Raw genomic sequence first — 27,500 nt, 5'->3', positions numbered from 1 at the left:
TGTAGTTTTGTATATACAAATATATAACAATTAATTTCAAAGTACCTATATACACTATACACACACACACACACACACACACACACACACACACACACACACACACACACACACACACACACACACACACACACAAACATGTATTTATACATATGTATAGGTAGACATATAGACAGATTGAAATAGATACCTAACTATAAATATAGATGAATAGACAATAGACATGCGGTGGATACTAACTATAAAAGTATATGAGATATATAGATATTACATAGATAAGCAGTATAAAAACGCAGTGTAGAAGGATCGTAGACTGATCGATAGAAAGTAGATAGATAGTAAATGGTTAGTAGATAGATGGAGAGATAGACAGATAGATAGACAGTATATATATGGAATATGTATATATGTATAAATAGATATCCAGACAGACAGATAATTGATTAATAGATAGTAGATAGACAATAGATAGATAAATAATATATATATATATATTGGATGAATGCAAAGGAGGTAGATAAATAGTAGTGAGATAGGTGGGAAGATAAGCAGTAGATAGGCAGTAGAAAGAGATAGTTGCGCAGATAGATGAATAACTATATCACAGATAGATAGACAGAAAGAAAATTTAAATTCAACCTTTATTCCTTTAATTATATTTATTATTATAATTATTATTATCATTATTATCATTATTATTATTATTATTATGATTATTATTATCATTATTATTATTGCTATTATTATTGTTGTTGTTGTTACTGCAGGTATTGTTATTATTACTGTTTTTATTATTATCACTGTAATTATCATATATCTATTGTTTCTTTTCGCTTTTAGATGGCTGCGGGGTATAGTGATATTAAGGTATAAGCAGAAACAATACGAGTTATACCTAAGTAGCGAATTATATGACAAAATATTCACATTACAAACTGAAGTATATTGTTTGGATTCATAATTACATGCCTGATGACACTGACAAACTAGAAGACATGCTTTTGATTTCTTTTTGAAAATAGTGAATTTGGAGGCGTTTTCATATAATTTGAGGTAGGTGATTCCACATCTTATGTTCACGGATTAGCTTGTTTTGTCTTAATATCGTTTCCGTATACGATTTTTTGACGTGTAGAGAGTTGACCTGTTTTCTCTGTACACGCGTTTGGTTAACTGTCGTCTGTGGGAACATTGGAAGGATAATCAGCACGTGTGAATTTGCGAATGGGTATACACGTGTCATATTGACGTTTTTTGTCCATATATTTTATCCATTTTAGTTTGCTTGTATAGAGGGGTTATGTGGTTGTATTGATTTGTATTACCTGCAGCAAAATGTGGTAATTTGTTTTTCCTTTTTTCTTTTTGTATTTTGTAATTAATAAGGGTAAGGGGTTGTGTGCATCAGGAATTCTTGTTTCAGTAAAGATTTTTATTTCAATGTAATTTAGGTATCTTTGTGTATCCATTACTCTTCTGTAAATGTTGTTAACGTGTGTCTGAAAAGTCATATATATCTGCTTATGTAGTCACATTTTCTTAAAAATTGACTCCAGCACTTATTTCTATTTGACAGCCTTCAAATTCTACCATTGTGTTCGAGGGGATTTAGCTGCTTATAAAACACATTTTGGATTATGAAGATTTAAACTGAGGCCTGTGTTATCAAAATATCTATTTGTTTTTGTGTCTTTTGAGTATTTCTCATCAATTGTTAGCAATGATCGAGTTTATATTCAGGCCAGATCTGTTCATTTTGAGTTCTAACAATTCTGATCTTGTAGGGAGATGTACCATCTATGTTCATTTTGGAACACTCGGTGAGATATTTACGCGAGTGTCAAAGTTAGCTTTGAAAATAAAATATCAGAGTGGATTGGGGTTAAGTATTTTGGCAGAGTTCATGGTCTGCCGCTTGGAAGGGGATAACATCAGCTTGGTAATGATATAGAATCTGTTTGATTTTATGGTATCTAATAACGTGTTTTCTGTGACAACTAGGGGTTTGTTTATAAGGATTTAATTCCCTTTTTCTTAACAATCCAAGTTAGTTTTGTGTCATTTAAATTACCTAAATGAAGAAAAGGTCTTCATTTCATTGGCATTTCTCTCTATCTCTCTCTCTCTCTCTCTCTCTCTCTCTCTCTATATATATATATATATATATATATATATAAATCTTATGATACTGCTTTGGCACGAAAAAGTCTGTGGATTGAATGAGTATTGAAGAAGATTACTGTTTGGCAGATATCCTCTCCAGCTGTACTTTCATCTCTCTATTTTTACAGCTGTGATGAAATGCTTTGATTTAAAGGTATCTCTTACATATATCCAAATCCTCTACCTCGCCCTACATCACATCTATGGACATGAAAGAAAAATATTAATGAAACCACTAGACATTCCTTGGTGAAGCCAGGTTTTACTGATGCAATATTTCTCGGCAGAGTATTCATTTCAAATTCTTCAGAGGGACCAAGAAGAGACTGTGCTTTGATGTTTTCTGCATTGACTGGATTGAGTGATATTCTACTGACTCTTTGTCTGGGAATACCTTTATATTGCGTGAGGAAAAAAGGTCAGAGTTTGTGAATAATTCCGGATTTTTTCGACCCGTACTGTTTCTGTGTAACTAGAATAATCCTTACGTATCGTTCTTGCTTTAAATGTCATTACACTTGACATATTAAAAACAATAATAATGATAATTATAAAGTATTTAGTGTTGTCTTTTGTTTCAGGATGACAACTTGTTAATCAAAGCACCTGGAGTCGTTTTTTGCAATGGTTTCCTTGCATGACGTTTATCTGTCATTTTTATTTTCTATTTTCTGTAGGTGACGAAAATTGTCTTGCTCGTATGTATGTAACTGCTCGTTTGTTTCTCGTTCTTCCGGTCGTTCTATGTAGCTGGTCGGGTGTTTCTTTTTTTTATGAATTTCTTTATTTTAGTTTCGCAATATGTTCTTTCTCAGGTGTTGCTCGTGCAGATGCTGAGCTTCTCATACCGATAACTGTTTTTATTTTTTAGCGTTGTTGACAAGGCGCTTACGTGGCTCCAGGCAGGCGGAAAAAGGCGTGTGTGTATATATATGTATATATTTGTATGTGTATATGTATATACACATATATACATATATATAGTATATATACATATACATACATATACACAGAATATATGTATATATATAGTAAATATATTCATATATGTCTTCATATATATATGTACACAAACACACACATATATACATATATATGTGTATATACAGATGTATAAATATACATATACACAGTATATATACACAGTATACATTTATATACACATATATACATACATATACACAGTTTATATGTATATATTTATATATACATACAGATTATATATATAGATCAATATCTATGTACACACGTATAGATGTACATATGTGTATATATACATAGTGTTTATATATGTATATATACACACATTACATATATGTGTATATATATTTGTATATACATGCATACATATATTGTGTATATATATGCGTATATATATTTATTTATATATATATATATATGTATATGTATTCACTGTGTATATATACATACATACATATACACTGTGTATATATACATACACATATATGTATATGTATATATACATTATATATAATCATACACATGTATATGTATATATATGCATACATATATAATATATATATGTATATATATACACACACCCACATATATATACATATACACAGTTTATATGTATATATTTATACATATACAGAGTATATATATGTATATGTTCATATGTATATATATGCACACACACACATATACATATATATACATATACACAGTATAAATCTATATACCTATATATACATATATTAGTATACATACATACACATACTGTGTATATATGTATATGTACACATATACATATGTATATATGTATATAAGTTGTGGGAATCAACATAGCGTTGCATGCTTCGCACATTTCGCAGGGGAAGCAGACGGCCGAGTCACCTGGAATCGAACCACGTTGGGTTCGATTCCAAGCTGGAGTCGAACCAACTTGGAATCGAACCGACTTGACTCTGTCTTCGCAAGACTGCTCCCTCGTGGGCGATAATGCCTCATGTTCGTGACCTTCGTTGCTGAACCCTATCAGGAAGCCAGATATATCTGCCATATTGCTCGAGGAAAGCTGGCTGCCATCACCACGGCCACGGAATTCAAGACGTTAGTCGATTACATCCATGCCAACGGTGGGAACATCATCAGTGATCGTACTTTTCCATAATGCATTGGGTATAAACTCTGAAATACGGTCGATCATTGCGGTGCTGAATCCGTTTTTTCTCTTGGCCTATTAAATATCTATTGTAGTATAATTTTATCCGTTCTGCTAATCTAAGCTAATTTAACCTTAATTGCTTTAAAGGTTTCTTCGGCCGAAATTTCTGGGTGGACGGAACAGACGAAGCAGAAGAGGGCGTTTGGGTGACGTCGTCAGGAGAAGCCATGCCCATAGGAACCCCCTTCTGGGCCGCTTTTGAATATCAGCAACCTGATGATGCCCGCGGGAATGAAGACTGTGTAACCATGGCATCGGCTTGGCGTCTCTATATGAATGACGTCCCTTGTTCTGACAGAAAAAACTTCATATGTGAAGCCACCGTCCAACGCAGGAGGGTGAGCGTGGATTTCCTAAGCAATTTCTTAATGAGTTGATTAACTAAACAGAAGAAATGCATATATCTTTATAAACACGTGTGAAACAGACAATATATATATATATATATATATATATGCATTTATATGTATATATCTAAGTAAATATATGTATATATGTATATATAAATGAATATATATACACATATAAATATATATACACATATTTGTATCTATTTATGCATATATATAAATATATATATATATATATATATATATATGTGTGTGTGTGTGTGTGTACATATATATTCATATATACATATATGTGTATATACACACACGTGTGTATATATATATATATATGTATGTGTAGACATGCACATACATGATGGATAGAAAGATAGATATATAGATACGTGTGTTTATATATGTATATGTAAATATGCATATGCATATGTATATATACATACATACATATGTATGTAAACATCACAGGTACCTGTGTATATAGTATATATATGTTTATGTATATACATATATGTATGCACAAATGTGTGTTTATATGAGTATATATAAACACATTGACAAATTGTACATATACAAATATTTACAAAAGTGTGCAGACATATATAGACATAACTAGGCAGATAGAGTGTAGAAAAGGAAAGAGATTGAATATCTTCACAGCGCAAGAGATATATTTGACTGTTTTCGATTATATCTCTTGCACTGTGAAGATGCCCATTTTCATTCATACATTTTCGACTTAAATCGCAAAGACGGCGGCTGAAAGGCAGAGCGCTCTTTCCCTCGTGTCCCCCAGAGGCCGCAAGCGCAGCGCTGGCTCCCCGCGGCCCGTCGGCGGTGGGCGGCCGCGTCGAGTGCCCCCTTTTCTTCGTGGAGGTGGGGGGCCTGTGCGTGATGTTCTTCAAGTGGGCGGAGGAGACCTGGGGCGAGGCTCGACAGACATGTGCGGGAGCCTCCGGCAACCTCTTGGCTATCACCGATATTGAAGTGTTGCGAGCTGTGTATCTCTACATACACGCAAATAGTAGGTCACTCCATATACCTTTCAAAAGAAGTCATGCGCGTCCAAGGATTGATTACCTAAACAATAAAGCGTTGCTTAAATGTTCTGTTATTTTAAATTTTCATCTATAGCATAAACTCCGGTATGTTCACGTTAATGCACTACACCCACCAGACTATCTTGCAAGATAGCCTTTCCGAATGTTGGGGTTTGAATAGGTTTGTATTTTCTAAATTTGAATATAACATTCCCTTTTATCCCTGACATATGCTGCTTTCAACAGAATTTAATAGCCCAGAGTGTGTGATGGTTGTTATTTGCTATTTTCCCTGAGTCTGGAAACAATATAGTGAATTCTTGTTTAGGTTTATCTGGCTGCACCTTCTGGCTTGGCGGATCCGATCTGGCGAGTGAAGGGACGTGGGTCTACACCACAGGGGAGCCCGTGCCCATGGGTAAGTTTATTCTATTGTTTCTTCCGTCTTTCCTTTTTTTCAAAACGTTATCTACCTCATTTTTATTGTTTTCAAACCTTGATGTGATTCTTGGTATTTTTTTCAGAGCTTTATCTAGCTCAAAGTGCAACCACTTAAATATTTTGTATGAAAATTGACATCAATTCTTGAATATTGGCGCGTTTCAGGCACCCCTTCCTGGGGCCTTGTTGACATGAGTGCTCCGTCCCAGGAACCCAACGGAGGAACCAGTGAGAACTGCCTCGCGATCGGTAATTTTTACAATTTCAGGGATTATTCATGTGGCTCAAAGTTCTACCCAGTGTGTGTTTATACGGGATGAGCAAATGTCATGGGAAACGTACAAGACAAAATAAAAATGTTGAAATAGTAATAAAAAAATACCAACATGAAATACAAAAAAAAAAAAAATACTAATATATATGAGAAATAAAATTTTACTTTTGTCTCGTAAGCGTTCCTTTAATATATTAGTGACTAATAAAAGTTGCAACTTTTCTTTATTTCCTTTTTGTCTCTCCCCAGTTCACACACACAATTCATGTAACACGTAAAAGTATTTTCTACGCTTACCAAATCATGCCTTAGAGTTAGCAGGGTGGAGTTAAACAAATATACAGCTATTTTAAGACAAGTGGTTTCTTTTATGACTTAAATATGTTTTCTTATCTACTTTACTCCCTTTTAATGATGTCCTTTGACCTTTAGGCGTCTCATACCATCGTAACTAAATATATGTGATTTAATTTAAAAATGTAGAATTTAAATGATATCAGAATATGGACAAGAACTGGTTGTCTAATGAAACAAATTGTCATACTTTTGCAAATAAAGTAGAAAGAAAAGAAATATTTCTTCCCGCAAATAAAGATTTAAATAACATCCAGCATAAAGAAGGATACAAGAATATCATATGAACTCCACACGAATGAATTTAATATCATGCAACAAAAAGCGAAATGCAACTACTAGATTATCTGAACTCCAAACAAGAGACTGATAACATGCAATATAAATTAGAACACAAGAATTAAATCATATGAGTTATATAGAGAATATTTATGTTTTATTATTATAAGTATATAATAATAATGATAATGAATATGAATCAATAAATCACTAAATAACTAAATCATCTGTTCATGACATTAAGTAAGAAGACAAGAACATAATTATCTAATTATAGTTAATTAATTATATGATAAAAATAAAGTGAACGCTCTGGTAAAGCTTCTCTTAAGATTCTGAAAGTAGACAATGATGACTTTTAAACTACTAAATAGCGTAGTTCTAATTTGGGGAAAATCTGTTACCAATGGCAGAAAAGAAGTTCAGCCTCGTTTATATAAATCGTGTGAAAATACACATATGTATGTAATGATATGCACGAAAAACTGAATTATGCTGACTCTCAAAAATTATTGGTGTAACTCATAAAACAAAAAGATAACATTGTGATTTTCAGGATACCAAATTTTATTGACGTTACTCAATAAATATAACTATGAACAGGCAAAGTCCGGGATAATTATATAGCAAATGGCTTAAAAGCGAAGTTCAGCTTTTTTAAGAAAGTTTTACCTGGATTTAGTTGGATTTACGATAAGTGTGTGATATGAATTATTAATTATGTTTTTTTCTGAATTTTTATTCCATTGTTGTTGAAAATACTAGAGAAAAATAAAACATTTGCAAGATATTCTTTGGGGATTCTAAAATAATCTTCTTTATTTCGAAGAAAATTTACTAAATTCTTTGAAATCATTATTTTTTACTTCCGTATCTTTATGAGAGTGCAAAGATTTTTATATAATTCCGCATTGTTAAGGTAATCAATAAAAATAATTAAAAATCTGGTTCTATATTTTCAAGATTTATTCTTTTGTACATGATGTGCCCGTTTCCATAGTTTCCCTGTTAGATTACAGTATCCATTATTTTTGTTCCTACTAAGCCAAATAGTAATCATATACCTAATACAGTAAGGCAGGTTACCTTAAACAATAAACCAATTTCTTAAAATTACCTAAAACAATAAGACAAATATCAGATACAATAAACTGAATACCATAATACAATAACCTATTCACACAATATAACCCAACTACCTGATATACTGTAATAAGACGAAATATCTAAAAGAACAACTCAAAAAGCCTGATGCAATAATCTGCAAGCTTGGATGCAACATGCAGATTCATAGACCTGTGTGAAGGACCTCATTTGGTTCCAGTTATTGCAACGTCGCATGCCTTATGCTTTTGTGTTGCAAGGTGTTTCAAAGACTGTAGCCGTGTGCGTGTGCATATACGTGTGTATTTGCGCACAGTATTTATACGATTTTTATGGAAATATATAAGCCGTTCCTATGTGCATCTATACACGTGTGTGTTTATATGATATCACAACCACAAATATATCAACGCTACAGACACCGACATACACGATACACATAAAAATATGCAGTTATACACATAGGCCTGTATGCAAAGGAAAATACAGACACAAACGCACACACTCATAGATATACAAACACAGAAACAGTCATACACACGGAGAGAAATAAAAACATACACGCACACAAATTAACACACACGCACATGTGATTCTTGTCGAACAAATTGCAAACAGAACAACGAAGGGAAGAACAAGAAAACTCACGAAATTGTAGCAGTTTTCCTATTCATTTATATGTATATATACAGTGTATATATATGTATATATACACAATATATATACTGAATACATATACATACATACACAGTATATATATATACAATATATAAATATGTTATATATATATTGTATATATATAGATATATAAATATGTATGTATATATACTGAATATATGTAGATATATGATATATATATATATATATATATATATATATATATATATATATACGATTCTTGTGTTGTAGATGAAAGTTTAAATTAAGAAAACATTTATTTAACGCAATTTCGAGTAGATGCACCTATGCATATAAATAAACACACGTATATAGGTTTATACAATACATTCAGATAAACACAAACACACACATATATATGTGAGTGTGTGCGATTTTAAGTTAGTTATCATTCCTCAGTTGTGAAATTTCGAAATCTATCCAGCAGGAGAGTTGCCGCAAGTCTGAAAACGGGAAATCTGTAGTCCTATCAATATGAAGGGACGTTGTGCTTCCTGCATTATAGTTACATTAGTATCAACCCTGTCCACGATTGCACCGTGAAGAGGATACTCCAACGAAACTGTAAAGCGAAGACACATATATGAACATATATACATATACCAAACACAAACGTATGTGTATCCTTATTTTCTTACCTGTTCTTACATTAAATTCATAACTGTTTTTAAATCAATTATTTATTTTCATCTTATCCTTATTAATACCGATATTGACTCTTAGTATTATGATAATTCATGTTTTGTTATTGTATCATCATTATCATTCCACTGTTATTGCTATTATCATCATCATCACCATTATTAATTTTTCACCATTCTCCCCTCGATTATTTTCTTAAAACCACCCACACTCTCGCCAAACAGGAAATAAACAGGAATGCTACAGCAAACAGTATGTGAAATGTAACAGATGCTATCATAGTTTTCTCCATCTCATTTCTTTTTCTTTTCTTTTACTGATAAACACTCCATTTGGTGATGAATAAAAGGGCCCTGTTGACGGCTGCTACACAGCATTGCTTTACGTGCTGACGTAAGGTAAGTGCACTGTGTGAAGCGCTCTGTGGAAGGTAGTCTAAGTATCCTGTGTAAAGTAATCTAAGTAGCTTGCATGGAAGTAGTCTCTGTGCCTAGCCTAGTTGCTAGTTGTCTGTAAGTAGTCTGTATCGATGTAGTGTGTAAGTAGCATATGTGTAAGTAGTATGTTTTATAGCCTCCTTGCTGAATATAAGAAATAATAATAATAATGGCAATTACATGATAATAATGACAATAATAAGATATAAATAAGGTTTTAAGTAGAATGGAAAATTAAACCGATAATAAGGTAATTAATGGGAAAATAAGGAAATTGACAAGCAGTTGTGCATAAAATCTTCATTTTAATGTATCTTTTTCTTTCTCTTCCCCAGATTATCTTCTCAATATGCTGCTCTATCTACTTCTGGTTCTAACCTGTTCTCTCTTCGTAGGTATGAACTGTCTGAAACATCTAAACACTTTTTCAAATGTCTTATGGAAACAATTTGTCAGTTTTATTATGAAGATAATTGGCGTGTCAAACAAATGGTTAACCTCATGAAGTTCATATAATTTATGAGAAAACATTTCGCGCATTTCAAAGGGGAAGCAGACGGCCGAGTCACCTGGAATCGAACCGACTTGACTCATGCTTCGCAAGACTGCCCCGGAGGCTACACCCTTGTAGGCACCAAGTGCCTCATGTTCGAGATCTTCGCCTCTGAAACCCATGAGGAAGCGAAGAATTTCTGCCATGATGCCCAAGGGGAGCTGGCTTCCATCACTACGGCCACAGATTTCAAGAATTTAGTCGATTACATCCATGCCAACGGTGAGAACAACATCAGAGATCGTAATGTATTGGGTATAAATTCTGGAAGACAGTCGATCATTGCGGTGCTGAATCATTTGTTTTATCTTCATCTATTGAATCTTTACTGTCGTAAGGAGATCTAAATGTCTTTATTGGTTTACTAGTAGCTTCCTTATATTTATTACTCTTAACCGGTTCGCTAATCTAAGCTAACCTAATGACCTTAATTACTTTAAAGATTTATTCGGCCGAACTTTCTGGGTGGATGGACGAGACGAAGAAACAGAGGGCGTTTGGTTGACTTCGTCAGGAGAAGCCGTGCCCTTAGGAACCCCCTTCTGGGCAGCTTTTGATTATCACCAGCAACCTGATAACTCCCTCGGGAATGAACACTGTCTATCCATTCCATCGGATTGGTTCCTCTATATGAATGACGTCCCTTGCTCTAACATCAAAAACTTCATATGTGAAGCCACCGTCCAAACGCAGGAGGGTGAGTGTGGATTTCCTAAATAGGTTAATTAACTAAATAGAAGATATTTATATATTTTTATAAACATGTGTGAAACAGATACATATATATAATTTCACTCATGTATATATACAATATATGTGTGTATGTTTATATATAGATGTGTGTGTGTGTGTGAATATGTGTGTATGTCTATACATACATGTAAATTTATATGTATATATCTATATATAATATATATGTGTGCCTGTGTGTATATGTACATATATATATATATATATATATATATATATATATATATATTTGCATTTGTATATATATGCATATATATATATATATATATATATATATATATATATATGTATTTATCTATCTATATATATGTGTGTGTATAAATGAATGTGTCTATACATATATTTGTGTGTATATAAATATATATTCATATATGCGTATATATACATAATGTCTGTATATATGTATATATATTTTTACATGTATGTATATACATACATATAAATATATATATATATATATATATATATATATATATATATGCATATAAATATATGGATATAGATTTCTATATATATAAAGATATAAATATAGATATCTGTTTATATATGTATATATATAAATACACACACATATATATACAAATATGTGTGTGCATAATTATACATTTATATAGATAGATACATGCATATATATATGTATATGAATGTATATCTATCTATTTATGTATCTATCTATCTATATATATAAGTGTAAGTACAGTTGTACGTGTGCATGAATGTTGCAATGGCCGCGGCTCAAAGACAGGCGCTCTTTCCCTCGTGTCCCCCCAGAGGCCGCAAGCGCAGCGCTGGCTCCCCTCGGCCCGTCGGCGGTGGGCGGCCGCGTCGAGTGCCTCGCCCCCTTCGTGGAGGTGGGGGGCCTGTGCTTGTTGTTCGTCACGTGGTTCGAGGACACCTGGGAGAACGCTCAGCAGATGTGTGCGGGAACCTCCAGCGACCTCCTGGCCATCACCGATATTGAAGTGTTGCGAACTTTGTACCTCTTCATTCAGGCAAATGGTAGGTCACTCTATATACCTTTCAGAAGAAGCCATGTGCGTCCAATAGTGTTCCAAGACTGCCTAAAAAAAAAAAAAAAAAAGAATATATATATATTTTTTTTTTATGTTTATGTTGAATTCTTATTCAGGTTTAGATGGCAACACCTTCTGGCTTGGAGGATCCGATCTGGCGAGTGAAGGGACGTGGGTCTACACCACAGGGGAGCCCGTGCCCATGGGTAAGTTTATCCTCTTGGTTCTTCCGTCTTTCCTTTTTTTTTTACTTTTTTTTTTTTTTTACTTTATCTACCTTAAAACTTTTTTTCAAGACTTGATGCAATCCATAACTTTTCTTTCCGAGCTTTATCTAGCTCAAAGTGCAGCCAATGAGATATTTTGTACGAAAGCTGAGAAAGTTTCGACATCAGTTCATGAGTATTGGCGCGTTTCAGGCACCCCTTTCTGGGGCCTTGCGGACATGAGTGCTCCGTCCCAGGAACCCAACGGAGGAACCAGTGAGAACTGCCTCGCGATCGGTAATTTCTACAATTTCAGGGATTATTCATGTGGCTCAAAGTTCTTCCCACTGTGTATCTACAGGGGGTGAGCAAATGGCATGGAAAACGTTCAAGAAAAATGTTTAAATAGTAATAACAATAAAAATCTAAATAAAAAAATAGAAAATCATACTAACATGAAGTAGAATAAAATACGAATATGTATAAGAAACAAAATCTTACTTTTGTCTTGTAAGCGTTCTTTCAACTTATTAGTGGCTAATAAAGGATTCAATTATATGTACTCTTCTTTATTTCCTTTTTGTCTCCTGCCAGTTAACCACACACACACAATCCACTTCACAGTATTTTCTACATGTACCAAATCATGCCTTAGACTTAACCAAATGGAGTTAAATATACAGCTATATTGGGACAAGTGGTTTCTCTTATGATTTCAATATATTTGCTTATCTATTTTATTCCCTTTTTAATGATGTCCTTTGAACTTCAGGCGTCTTATACCATCTTAACTAAATCCATAAATGTGATTTGATTTGAGGATGTAAAAATGTAAATAACATCAGAATATTGACAAAAACTGGTTGTCTAATGAAACAAATTGGCTTATAATTGCAGCTAAAGTAGAAATGAAAGAAACTTCAAACAAATAAGGATTTAAATAACATGCAGCAAAAAACAAGGACACAAGAATAATATCATCTGATCTCCACACAAATAAATTCAATATCGTGCAACAAAAATCGAAATGTAAGTACAAAGAGTTTCTGAGCTCCTCACAGTGATAGACTGATAACATGCAACTAAGACAAGAATTAAGTAATATGAATTCTATAAATAATTGATGATGAATCGATAAATGACGATAATAAAGAATCAACATATAACATGCGCCAAATATGAGGAAAACATAAGGCCTAAATCACCTGGTCTCTGCATGAACAAAATAATAATAATAATAATGATAAAAATAGTAATAATTATTATAAAAACAGACAAAGCCGGAAGCCTTTGAATTATAAAAATAAATTGAACATTTTGATTAGTTTCCTCTTAACATTTTAAAACAAGACAGTGATGACTTTAAAACTACCCTATATCACAGTTGTGATACATCAGGTAAAAAGGAAAAGTTCAAACTCATTTATATGAAACAAGAATATACAGAATATGGTGATACCAAATATTAACGTAACTCAATAAGTATAGATGTTATGACCTTTTAGAGTTGGGGAAAACTGTCACAAATGGTTTAGAAGCAAAGTTCAGCCTAGTTTATAAACGAACTAGTTTATGAGAAAAACAAATCATTTTGGTTTCAGTTTAAAGGTTACTTCATAAGGCATAAGTTAATAGAAAAAAATTAAAAATCTGATCTAATGCAAAGAAAATTGACCAAAAGAGTGTGTAAATTTAGTCAGTTTAAAAAAAGGTCCCAATTTTAAGCACCCACGGGCGGAGAACTGTTTATTCTATATGCTTTATTTTCTTGTGTTTAATCTTAGGCAAGTGACACGTGACACAGGGATTTAAGACCATGGTTGCAAGTGGCGCATATCACTCGGTTTACAAGATAGCATTTTTAGACGTTGACGATGTAAGGAAAATATTCTGATAAATCTGCCATTGAGAGTATTTATATTGTACCTAGGTGATGTATCATACAAACGTTTGTATTTCCCCACAGTTTGTAAAAATGTTATGTTGATTGGTTAATTGTCTGGAGGAGGCATAGTTGTACGTAACATTGTTTCCTCCTGCAAGACTGCTCGTGGTTACCCTCTCATCCGAAGCCTCGCTCACTGGGCGAAGAAGCCGCGTCATTAAATGTGTTTGGCGGAAACTACGCTATGTTTGCCATACATCCAAAAGTTTTCCTTTTTATATCATACGTTATATGATTTTAATATTTCTGGCTAATAATAACGTCCCATTAAAATCTGACACACTGTCCGAGGTGACAGGACGCACGCTGAAAAAAAAAAAAACGGGGAAGTCCAATCTTGTGGCAAATGTGAGGGCCATGCCGCTTCTGCGTGGAAAGTTTCATGTTTCCGTATAGTCCTTTTCAAGTGGCACTTGTCATGACACGTGCTACCTTGGCGTGAAAACGTTCTTAAAGGGGTACAGACTGGAGAAATCCTATGAATTATCCGAATTGTATCCACATTTTAAGGGCCGTTGAATCTGCTTGAAAAATGGATGCATTCCACAGAGGCATAATTCAAGGTTTATAGTTCAGTAAAGGGGTTTAACTGAGAAAACATTTTATTCTAAATTTCGATCTTGCTGTCTATGAGCATGGCAGATATCAGGTTTCTTGATAACCAAATAAAAAAGTTATAAAGGTGTAAACTTGGCATCTTATAACACTCACAACCCTGAAAGATATGTCCCTGTCATGTCGGAAGACCATATCTCGAAAACCGTTCGTTTTTTCAAGATTTTAGTTCTGCCCTTGAGAGATATCGCACAACACAATGTTATGTGATTTGCCCGCTGGTTCTACTGACTCAATCTACTCGCTTTTGTTTGCGAATACCTTTACATTGCTTGGAGGTAAATGTCTACATTTGTGAATAATTCTAGATTTCTTTGTCCCTTATTTTGAATAGAATGATCCTTTAGTGTCATTTTCGTTTTGCATGCCTTTACACAATAAACTTATTGAAAAAAAAGACTTTTAGATGAAAAAGTCTTCAATGTTCAGCGTTAGTTTCAGCCTGACGTGTTAAGTATAGCAGACGATCTGCAATGATTTTGGTGTGTGACTTTCATCTCTCATTCTTCATTTCTTCCCTCCTCGTCTTGCTCGCGTGGCTGTGACTGCTCGGTTGTGTCTCGTGCATCCGGTCGCTCTGTGTAGCTGCTGATAGCGAGCGCTGGCAGTTGTGGTGTTGGAGAGATAGTAGTTCTTTCGTAGGTGTCACCCGTGCAGATGCTTAGCTTCCCATACCGAGAAGCGCAGTTCGGCGTTGTTGGCAAGGCGCTTACGAGGCTCCGGGCAGGAGGAGACAGGCGCGGCAGACACACTCGCAGACATGTCGAGAAAAGTCACGACCAATTTTCATTCATTATTGTGGCTGTTTTTCTATCCATGTATAGGAAAACGGCCACAATTGTGTGTATATATATGTATGTATATATACATATGTATGTCCATTTAAACATCTATATATAAATGTATTTATACATACATAGACATATTTATATACACTTGCATATATATATATATATATATATATATATATATATATATATATATATATATATATATACTGTACACACACACTGATAACAATAATAATAGTAATGATGATAATCATGATAATAATAATAATAACAGTAACAATAACGACAACAAAGATATAATAACAACAGTAATCATAATAATGATAATAATAGTAATGATATCAATAATAACAGTTAGAGGAAATTTGGTTCTCACGAGTTGATCCAAATAAAATGTGTTCCTTTTTATGGAAATAAAGCCAAGACATATCCTTTGAACTATATATCTTCTTAACTATTTACAAGGAACAACACGTATTTTATTTTGCCATTTTTTTTGGTGTGTTTAAAATTGTATTGGTTTCATTCTCGTTATGGAGAGGCTTCCTAGTAATGCATTTTATATGACTATAAAATAGACATTGTGACTATAATAACGACATTCTTTTTTATATTATTATCGTTCTTTTATGAGCATTTATTATTACTTGTTGTTATTATTATCATCATCATCATCATCATCTACAACATCATCATCATCACAACATCATCACCATCATCATCATCAACATCATCATCATCATCACTATCATAATCATCATCACTATCATTACCACTAATCAACGTTTCTCATCACTCTCCCCACGGCTATTACAGTCACACAGGCAATCAACAGCACTGAGGGGAAAAAAAACACAGCTGAAGTTGTGTTACATGACATGGACCGTATACAATGTTCCACTGTTTTTCCCACCCAATCTTCTGATTAACAAATGGAATACAAGTCGCCATTGGCTTACATGTCCAGAGTCTTAAAAAAAAATATATATATATATATATATATATATATATCTGATAAGCACATTGATTGAGAAATAATAAAAGGGGGAAGGCAGCTGCACTACGCTGCTTGACATGTAAATGGGCTAGGGGGAGGTAAGTAGTCTGTGTGTAAGTAGAATATGTGTTACTAGTTTATAGGTAGCCTTGTAAGTGGTTTGTGTCAGTAGTCTGTAAGTAGTTTTGTAAGTGGTTTGACATTAGTCTGTAAGTAGCCTTGTAGGTGGTTTGTGTCAGTAGTCTGTAAGTAGTTTTGTAAGTAGTTTGTGTCAGTAGTCTGTTAGTAGCCTTGTAAGTGGTATGTGTCAGTAGTCTGTAAGTAGCCTTGTAAGTGGTATGTATCAGTAGTCTGTTAGTAGCCTTGTAAGTGGTATGTGTCAGTAGTCTGTAAGTAGCCTTGTAAGTGGTTTGTGTGAAGCAGTCCAATAAGCCTTTGTGTAAGTATCCTGTGTGTAAGTAGTCTGTCTGTAAGTAGTCGATGTTAATTATGGTGTAAGTTGAATTGAAAGAATTGTTTGCCAGTGCAATAAATTATGCCAAAATATACAATTACTCTATATACGATGTTCTTTATCACAGTTGTATTCCCTCGCCTGCCATACTTACCAACGCCACTTGACTATAGTTCAGGAAAGGAAATGACCCTCTTTACCAACTGTCTGACCCTGACCCTTGTTTATCATTGCAAGTCTTACTAGTTTGTTTGTTTTTTTCAAGTAAAAGTGGGTGTTGGGATTACTATTGGCTTACTTCTCCCCTTTTCTCTACCAATCTCTTCCCTTTCTGTATATTTATTATTATTTTCTATGCATTTATATTTATCTATATATATGTATCTTTTTTTTTTTTTTTTTTTTTTAAGCAACTTGTACTCCGAGCTTATACATTTCAACGATAAGCAATTTCAGACGTAAGGTATTTCAAGTCCGCAGTTTAAGTAATATATTTTAGGAAAGGGGCGATGTGTGTAGTGTACGGATAGACATAATGCATGCACATAGCATATATGATTATAAATAAAAATAATTAACATTAAAGACATTGGAAAATACATACTAATGTGTGAAGGCAAATGAACAAGACAATAATTATGTAGTGTTATGTATAGATAATCAGGCAGATAAATACCCAGAAAAATAAGTAAGTGAAAGAAGTAATCAAGTAAATAAGAAAATAAATAAATGGATAAGTAGGACTAGACGGATATATACTTCATGTTTTTTACATTCAATGTTTTTTTTTTCTTTCTCTCTGTCTGTCCCCAGATAATATTCCCAAGATGCTGTTATATCTCTCTTTGCTTTTTACCGGTTCTCTGTTCGTAGGTATGGACTTTTTAGGAAGTATCTTAAAAAATATATTTTCTCATATGTATATATCTATGTCTTGTTGAAACAAATGATTATGAAGATAATTAGAAGATAATTAATGCATCGTACGAGCTTGTTATAAGTTGTGAGAATTAACATAAGTGTTGCACGCAATACATATTTCACAGTGCAAGCAGATAGCCGAGTTACCTGGAATGGAACCGAGTTGGAAGCGAACACTGACTCCTACCATCATGGAATCGAACCAAGCTGGAGGCAAACCAACTGGACTCTGGATTCGGAAGTTTGTCCCGGAGGCTATTCCCTAGTGGGCGACAAATGCCTCATGTTTGTGACCTTTATTACTCAACCATTTGGGGAAGCGAGGCAGTTCTGCCATGCAGCCCAAGGGGAACTGGCTGCCATCACCACGGCCACGGACTTCAAGACTTTAGTCGATTACATGCATGCCAACGGTGGGAACATCAGCGATCGTACTTTTCCATAATGTATTGGGTATAAACTCTGGAATACGGTCGATCGTTGCGGTGCTGAATCCGCCGTTTTCTTTTCATCCGCTGAGTATCTATTACTGTAAGGGAGTCTTATTGTCTTTATTACTCTAGGTCCATCACATTCATTCATGTCATCTGTTTCGCTAATCTGGGCTTATTTGATAATCTTTGTTATTCTAAAGATTTCACCAGCGGAGATTTCTGGCTAGACGGAACCGACGAAGCAGAAGAGGGCGTTTGGGTGACGTCGTCAGGAGAAGTCATGCCCTTAGGAACCCCCTTCTGGGCCGCATTTGGAACCAGCCAGCAACCAGATAATGGCAGTGGAAATGAAAACTGTCTATCCCTTCCATCGGTTTGGTTTTTCTACATGAGTGACAACCCTTGTTCTGCTCTGAAACACTTCATATGCGAAGCGACCATACCGCCGCAGAAAAGTGAGTGAATTTGGAATATATTTTTTTATCTCACTCGCTGTATATATCCATATATGTCTATATATATATATATATATATATATATATATATACACACACACGAGTAGATACACACACACACACACACACACACACACACACACACACACACACACACATATATATATATATATATATATATATATATATATATATATATTTGTGTGTGTGTGGTTGTGTGTCTGTATGTACATTTTCCTCCGTTCCCCCAGAGGCCGCAAGCGCAGCGCTGGCTCCCCTCGGCCCGTCGGCGGTGGGCGGCCGCGTCGAGTGCCCCATCCTCTTCGTGGAGGTGGGAGGCCTGTGCATGATGTTCATCACGTGGGAGAAGGAAACCTGGGAGAACGCTCGGCAGGCGTGTGCGGGAGCCTCTAGTGAGCTCTTGGCCATCACCGACGTCGAAGTGTTGCGAGCTCTGTATCTCTACATTCATCAAGATAGTAAGTTCAATCCAAGAGGTACACTACCTTTTATATTTACAAAACGGGTAATAAGCGTATTTTGGGGCCAGTTAGTCTGAGAACACCTTTAGAGTGACATTCCCTCAGATATCGGGTGACCGAGTTTATACTACAGTTTAGGTTAAAGAAAAAAAAATCGAAAGATCCCATCTGTTTGTGTTTTTCTCTCCACTGTCAGTTTTTGTGGTTAACTTTTGAACACTGCCTTCTACTTACTGGCTTTTTTTTCTTAGTTCCTTTCTCTCTGGGCTATGCACGTTATTGGACATTTGTCCACCTAAATTATCTGTTTATTCATTAATTTTTCTAATGGCGTTAATGCCTTCTTTGATTTTTTTGATTTTTTTTTATGTACTGATTCAATAATCTGTTCATTATAATACACAAATTGATATGTTAATCTGTTTATCATACGTGACTTACTTTTCTGTTCTTCATTGGATTTTTTCTGAAATCCTGGGTTTATTTCTTATTTGAGCTTTCTGAGTAGTTCACAGATTTTCTATCCTTCTCACTACCTGCATCTTAATGATAATCATTCAAGGTAACATCTCAAATGTTAGTTAGAAAATTTAAACTACCCTTCCGATTTTATTATGTGCACTATTTTATAAAAATGCGGCAGTGTGTGCATGGAATAATATTAGCAACAATATTTACAATGCCATTCGGAATTTAACTATTCATATTTAGTATCCTGTATTGATTGCATTCCGTTTAATAGCCACTATACTACATTCAATCTCAGGAAAGAAAGAAACTGGCAACTCACACACAAAGTATGTGTGTGAGTTGTCAATTGTTGTTTTTCCCTGAGTTTGAAACATTATAGTGAAATTTTGTTTAGATTTATCAGGCCACGCCTTCTGGCTTGGAGGATCCGATTTAGCGAGTGAAGGAACATGGGTTTACACCACAGGGGAGCCTGTGCCCATGGGTAAGTTTTTTTCCGCCTTTCCTTAAATCATATATGTTTCCAAACCTCTATATCTCAAAATGTCTTTTTTTATCATTTTAGTTTTAGTTTTATATATTAACCAACGTAATAATTTGTATTAAGGCTGAGTATTTTTTCAACATCAATTCATGAATAATGGCGTATTTCAGGCACCCCTTTCTGGGGTCTTTATGAAATGACTGCTCCGATCCAGGAACCCAACGGAGGAACCGGCCAGAACTGCCTCGCGATCACTGGCCATGGTCATTACAATTTCAGGGACTACTCGTGTATTTCTCATTTTAACCCACTGTGTGTCTATACTGGATAAGCAAATGACACGGGAAACGCAAACAAAACATAGAATGAAATTTACAAAATAGCAATTCCTATCCCTTTTACTTTTGTCTCGTAAGCATTCCTTAGGTACATTTTCAAAAGTTAGTAATATGAGGTGCATTTAAATAATACAGCCTTGGGTCCTGCTCCATTTACATCACAGTCTCCTGTTTTGTTTATGTCACTTTTCCTTATTTTCTTTTTAGTTCTAGTCCACAGACATTCTCACTCTTACTTTTATTCATACACACATAAACCAAATTAGTGTTACATGTAATAACATTCCCTAAGTTATGTCTTTCAGTCAGCAGTAAAAGTAAATAAATTAATAAAAATGTAAAATAAGTTAATAAAACTGTAGCTATTGTATACTTCATTCAAGCATTTAATAAATTTGTCCCTCATTTTGCATTATTCTTTAATGTCTACTGGTGATAGTGTCGGTGAGCAAACTCGGGGAGCTCAAGTTGGAACCGTCACAAACAGTGTGTGTCTTCTTTCCCCAGTTGAATCATAATTATTTTTGTCGTATTCCTCCAGCAGCTGCGACAATGAGTGTGACCCCATGTTTTTTTTTTTTTTTTTTTTATGGAAAATAGCAGAAACAAAAAATCTTCACCTATTATTTTGCATTTTTTCTCATATGATTGACAAGAACAAACACATAAATAACTTCAAAGACGACTTTGATAAATATATATATATATATATACATACATATACATACATATATATGAAATATATATACATATATATGTATATTCATATACATACATATCCATATGTATACATATACATATGTATGTATATATGTATATCTACGTATGTATATACACATAGATACATATATGAATGCATATATAAACATGTGTATATACATATACATACACACGCCCATATATACATATATGTGTGTGTGCATCCATGCCTATCTGTAATTACTTGTGGATCTAACAATATTTCTACTTCTTTGCCTATAATCACTCAGTAATTTATCTACTTATTATCCATCCATTTATCTGTCAAATATTTATTTACCTGTATCCTCTCCCTCTCTTTTGTATCAATATATAGTTTGTCTTTACTTATATATATAACTTAATTGTCTATCCCTGTAGTCATTTGCCTATCTCCCATCAAACGCTCCAGCCTTCCCATGGTCTTATCAACAATGAAAAAAACGGTTCAGGAACATCTACACCAAGAGAGGGAGGAAAAAAACCATTTAAGATAACAGATCTTACTATTCAGATAAAAAATAAATAAATAAATAAATAAAACATGATCTTACTCCTCAGACAAAAAAAAAAAAAAAAAAAAAAAAAATTAAGATAACAGATTTAACTCCACAGCGGCGCTGGGACGGAGGACTCATGTCAGAAAGACCCCAGAAAGGGGAACCTGAAACGCCCCAATACTCATGAATTGATGTTGATACTTTCCCGATTTTCATACATTTAAAATAGCGGAACGTGTGAAAATATGGAAGATACTAGTAGACCAATAAAGAAAATTAGATTTCTTTACTACAATAGGTATTCAGTAGACGAAAAGAAAACAACGGAGTCAGCACCGCAACTATCGACCGTATTTCAGAATTTATACCCAATGCATTATGGAAAAGTACGATCGCTGATGTTGTTCCCACCGTTGGCATGGATGTAATCGACTAAATACTTGAAGTCCGTGGCTGTGGTGTTGGCAATATGGCTTCCTGATAGGGTTCAGCAACGAAGGTCACGAACATGAGGCATTTATCGCCCACAAGGGAGTAGTCTTCGGGGCAGTCTTGCGAAGCCAAAGTCAAGTCGGTTCGATTCCAAGTTGGTTCGACTCCAGCTTGCAATCGAACCCAACGTGGTTCGATTCCAGGTGACTCGGCCGTCTGCTTCCCCTGTGAAATGTGCAAAGCTTATGTTGATTCTCACAACTTATAAAATTATGAACTTCATGAGATTAACTATTTGTTGAGACATGAATGCGGACACGCCAAGTATCCTCATAATAACCTTGGCTTTTGTTTAAACAATACATAGACATGCATCTGGAAAGCAATTGTTTTGAGAGGCAACCAATACCTGCGAACAGAGAACAGGTTAAATGCAGAAGTAGATGGTGCAACAAAATGAAATGAAGAAAAGGAAAATTTATGCACAACTCCTGCTTGCTCATTTCCTTATTTTCCCATTAAGTCACCTTTATTGTCTATTTCTTCCATATTATTATCATTATTATTATTATATTACACAAGGAGGTTATAAAACAGACTACTTATACATAAAATACTTAAGCATATGCTGCTTACACACAGACTGCATGGACAAAACCTACTTACACACTGCTACAGACCTGAGTTAACGTTGTGTACAGAATACAGTGACAGAGAGAGTAAAAGAGTTTACCATAAAACTTAACTAGTTTTCTATGTATAAAGGATTCAGTTAAGGAAAACTAATTTGTAGGCATAACTTTTCTATAAATAATATCTCCACAAAGAATACCAAAATAATTTACATATACACTTTTAAAGACTTTAGTCAGTGTATTATAACAGTATATTTTATTAGTCCATTTTCTTTTGTATGTGTACTTGAGTGTGTGCTTGCGCATGTGCGTGAGTGTGTGCATGTCGTTGTGCTTGTGCGTGTGCGTGTGCGTGTGTGCGTAGTTGTGCGTGTGTGTGTGATGAACCGATTCCTTTGAATGACGATGTTTGATATAATAGTACATTTATTTTCGTTTTCATTTTTATGCATTACCGTATGTCATATGAATTCATTTAGCATACTGACACGTTCATAATGACTCTCTCTCTCTCTCTCTCTCTCTCTTTCTCTCTTTCTCTCTTTCTCTCTTTCTCTCTTTCTCTCTCTCTCTCTCTCTCTCTCTCTCTCTCTCTCTCTCTCTCTCTCTCTCTCTCTCTCTCTCTCTCTCTCTCTCTCTCTCTCTCTCACTGCATATATATATATATATATATATATATATATATATATATATATATATATATATATATATATATATATATATATATATATATATTATCACGACTAGAGTGCATCAACGAGCCGTGTCCAGTTACAAAATGGCCCGATATGGCCAAGCTCAACTCCCGTCGTAGATAACAGACTGTTCAGAATGAACAATCACCATTAAATCTCAGTATATTTCCTTATCTTGTTATTATACCTTTTACTTAGATAACGTTTCCAATATGAATTTTAGTTATTCTAAAATTCATGTCTAAGCAAGGCGCTTCAAACTAGGTGCTTGAGTAACAACCACTACGACCGTGGGTCGTAAAAAATATACACACATATATGTATGATATATATATATATATATATATATATATATATATATATATAATGTATAATACATAATATATATATATATATATATATATATATATATATATATATATATTACATGCGTGTCTGTGTATATATATGTATATGTATATATATATTTATATATATTTATATATATATATATATATATATATATATATATATATATGTGTGTGTGTGTGTGTGTGTGTGTGTGTGTGTGTGTGTGTGTGTGTGTATAATTCACTCACGCACTCTCTCAGATCCACATACACGCAGACACAAACTCACTAACATAAACAAAATAACACAACCCATGTTATCAAAGTGCTTAATCGAGCACTTCTAAAACAGAATCAGCAAAATAAACATGACTTGCGTGCGCGTGATTTACTGCTGAGCTTGTATAGTGATTATCTATCTGTCTTTTATTATTACCATCACCATAGTTATTATTATCCTCATTAGCTTATTATGATTCATCCGTCCGTTCGTACAGGACATAACATCTAATACCAACGCCTGATACAATATTTCAAGTGACTACAGACTTCTAAGTACCTCATGTTGATTTGTAATGATATGTGATGAATTACCCTTCTGTGGTCTTTGAATATTAGAATTCACAATACTGACAATATACCAGAAGACATCCTGAAGTCAATCCCCAATGCTTTGCTTAAAGTGACACGCACATTGGAAGCCTCCATGCCTGATGGGACACTTGTTGAAAGCTCTCGTCGGAATTGTGCTGCTGAAAATAAGGCATAAAATCCACCCAGAGATCTCTGAATGTTGATATGCATCCATGAAGGACAGAGGAACTTGCACGCCATCAGTAAGCGTGCCATGCAATATAAAGCTGCTGTGTCTTGTCTTCACTGAGTATTAAAAGGCATTTGATAAAGTTAACCACGAGGCACTTCTCAAGAAACAAATTCAGATCGACGGGAAATGTTACACAGTGGTCACATTTGTAAAAAAAAAAAAAAAAAAAAAAAAAAAGACAGCAGTTCAACTTCATGAGAGAACAACAGCTTATGTGGAAATGAATCGAGGGGCGAGGAAGGGTGTCGCCAGATTTGTTTGTCTTATAGAGCGAAACAATTCTGAGAGAACTAGAGGAAGTTCCCGAGGGACACAAACGAATGGCACGCTTCTGAACAATTTTCGCAGTGCAGACGGTACATTCCTAATCGCCACCTTTGCGGAGGGCCTGCAACGTCTCCTTTAGCGTTACTGTCGCTGCCCGTGAGAAACTTGGCCTTAAAATCGGTGCCAATAAACCCAAGTGCATGAGCGTGTCGAAATCCGCGCCCAATTTATAACCAGCATGTAGAGTGAAGCTGAGAGAACAAGAAATTTATCTTCTTTTAACGACTTGGGTTCTCTGGTTACTTCGGACGGCCGTAGCAAGAAGGAAGTACGCATAAGAATTGCGTTAGCCAAAGAAGCATTCAGCAAAATGAAAAATCTGCTCACGAATCGAAAATTGATTATATAAATGAAAATCCGTCTCCTAAAAACTTTTGCTTGGTCGTGCTGCTCTCTGGGAATGAGTCTTGGACCGACATGTTGGAAAGAAGAAGAAACAGGTGTTTTTTTGGTTTTTCTTTTCTTTTTCTCCGACGCGCTGGACGGGAAAGATTTCACCCAACTACGATCTAACGGCGACAACTCTATCTTTTGGGACACTTAATTCGAAAAGGAAGACAAGAAGCATTCTACCTAGGGCTAAAATAAGGAAAGAAAGCTCGTGATGGTCAACGGAATATGTACTTACACAATTCCCATCCCAGATTCAAAAATGCAGGTGAAGTGTGGAAAATCGCAGAATGGAAGCACGTAACTAGCTCACGGATCACCAACCACCTACATCGAATTCATCTATAAATGCAAAGAAGAATTTTACACCTGGGTTTATATTCCATGTGACTGCGGAGCTTAGGTGTAAAATGGGGTGATAATTTACAACATTTAAAGGAATGACATACACACACGCGCATCATATTATGAATCTATAAGAATCCTATTCTAACTCTTCCATTATCACTGTTATCAATTTTATGGTTATTATTGTTAATATTACTATTATTATTATATTCATTACTATTAGTAGTAATAGTAGTACTAGTATCATTATTATCATTATTATAGTCATTCTTCGCCGAGGCAAGTACACTTTAATGAAGTAGTCATACCGTCAGTTTTTGCACAGTTTTTATTTACTATCCGAGGGGGAGGGTTAAGAAGGGAGATAGGAGGGTAAGGGGGAGAGGGAGTAAGGGATGGGGAGGTAAAAGAGGCTTAAAAAGAAAAGGGAGAGAGGGAAGGGGAAACAGCGGAGACTTAAAGAGGAAAAGGGAAAGGCAGAGGGGAATCACAGAAAAAAAAAGAGAGTTGGGAAAGGAAAGTGGGTTTACTTGTTTAATTGTTTATACTCATAGATGGCTACACTTGTACTCAGTCACCAATGAGCCAATTACGAGTACTGCCTGTCTCGCCCGTTTACCCTTTTCTTTTATTTTGCTATTACTAATGTTTATAACATTATAGTAATTATAATGTTTATAATAAAAAATCAAGAAAAGGTGAAATCAGGTAAGGCAGAGCCATATATGTGTAGAGACATTTCACAAAATATAAAACAAATAAACACAGCATTTTACCCATTTTTTATTCATTCTCCCTGGCGGCAATGGATTATGGGGGATTTGGAAGTGAGGGAGAAGGAAGGTTAGAAGGAGAAAGGTGAAAAAGGGAGAGAGGAGCATTTCTTTTTTACTTATTTAATTTCTGTTCCATGGAATATCCCAGTTATTGTTATTATATTGATTATCATTATCATTGTCATTAGTTTTTTTATTATTGTTATCATTACTATTGTTATATTATTATTATCTTTTCATCACGTTATTGTTATTATTGTCATTAAGAGTAATATTTTCATTATCATCATCATCATAATCATTAATATTATCATCATCAGTATTATCATCTCTTTTATCATGATTAGTCGCTTAATTCACAGTATAACCCATTTGCTTGGAGATGACTCAGCGAAACGGCACTCGGCGTTCCAGAGAGTGAAGAGTCAACAAGCTTAGTCATTGTAGGTTGCGGGTTTGTTGTGCGAGAGAGAGAGAGAGAGAGAGAGAGAGAGAGAGAGAGAGAGAGAGAGAGAGAGAGAGAGAGAGAGAGAGAGAGAGAGAGAGGAAGGGAGGAAGGGAGAGAGAGAGGGGGGGTAGACGGAAGGAGAGAGAAAGAGAAAGGGAGAGAGAGAGAGAGAGGAAGAGAAAGAGAAAGAGAGAGAGAGGAAT

At 34.6% G+C, this 27,500-nt stretch overlaps 2 protein-coding genes and 1 pseudogene across 2 annotated transcripts; all 3 read left to right on the top strand.

Moving 5' to 3' along the window:
* LOC125037449 overlaps window positions 1–6,606 on the top strand; it is a 26,125-nt pseudogene extending 19,519 nt beyond the window's left edge.
* A 3,250-nt stretch (window positions 6,607–9,856) lies between these two features.
* On the top strand, window positions 9,857–13,024 carry LOC125037469 (macrophage mannose receptor 1-like). The gene is made up of 7 exons (XM_047630616.1): window positions 9,857–9,905; window positions 10,280–10,339; window positions 10,492–10,719; window positions 10,940–11,194; window positions 12,019–12,246; window positions 12,377–12,466; window positions 12,680–13,024. The coding sequence occupies exons 2-7, from the start codon at window positions 10,294–10,296 to the stop codon at window positions 12,832–12,834; spliced, it is 1,002 nt and encodes a 333-aa protein (XP_047486572.1). The 5' UTR covers window positions 9,857–9,905; window positions 10,280–10,293; the 3' UTR covers window positions 12,835–13,024.
* Window positions 13,025–17,951: 4,927 nt separating this feature from the next.
* On the top strand, window positions 17,952–21,260 carry LOC125037468 (macrophage mannose receptor 1-like). The gene is made up of 6 exons (XM_047630615.1): window positions 17,952–18,141; window positions 18,315–18,602; window positions 18,824–19,078; window positions 19,330–19,557; window positions 20,426–20,515; window positions 20,686–21,260. Exons 1-6 carry the CDS (start codon window positions 18,096–18,098, stop codon window positions 20,844–20,846), a joined length of 1,068 nt encoding a protein of 355 aa, XP_047486571.1. The 5' UTR covers window positions 17,952–18,095; the 3' UTR covers window positions 20,847–21,260.
* Window positions 21,261–27,500: the final 6,240 nt, after the last annotated feature.

Source organism: Penaeus chinensis, chromosome 23 (genome assembly GCF_019202785.1).
Source record: "Penaeus chinensis breed Huanghai No. 1 chromosome 23, ASM1920278v2, whole genome shotgun sequence".
NCBI lineage: Eukaryota > Metazoa > Arthropoda > Malacostraca > Decapoda > Penaeidae > Penaeus > Penaeus chinensis.
The sequence above is the reverse complement of the archived record's forward strand: the minus strand, read 5'-3'. Positions and strand labels throughout refer to the sequence as shown.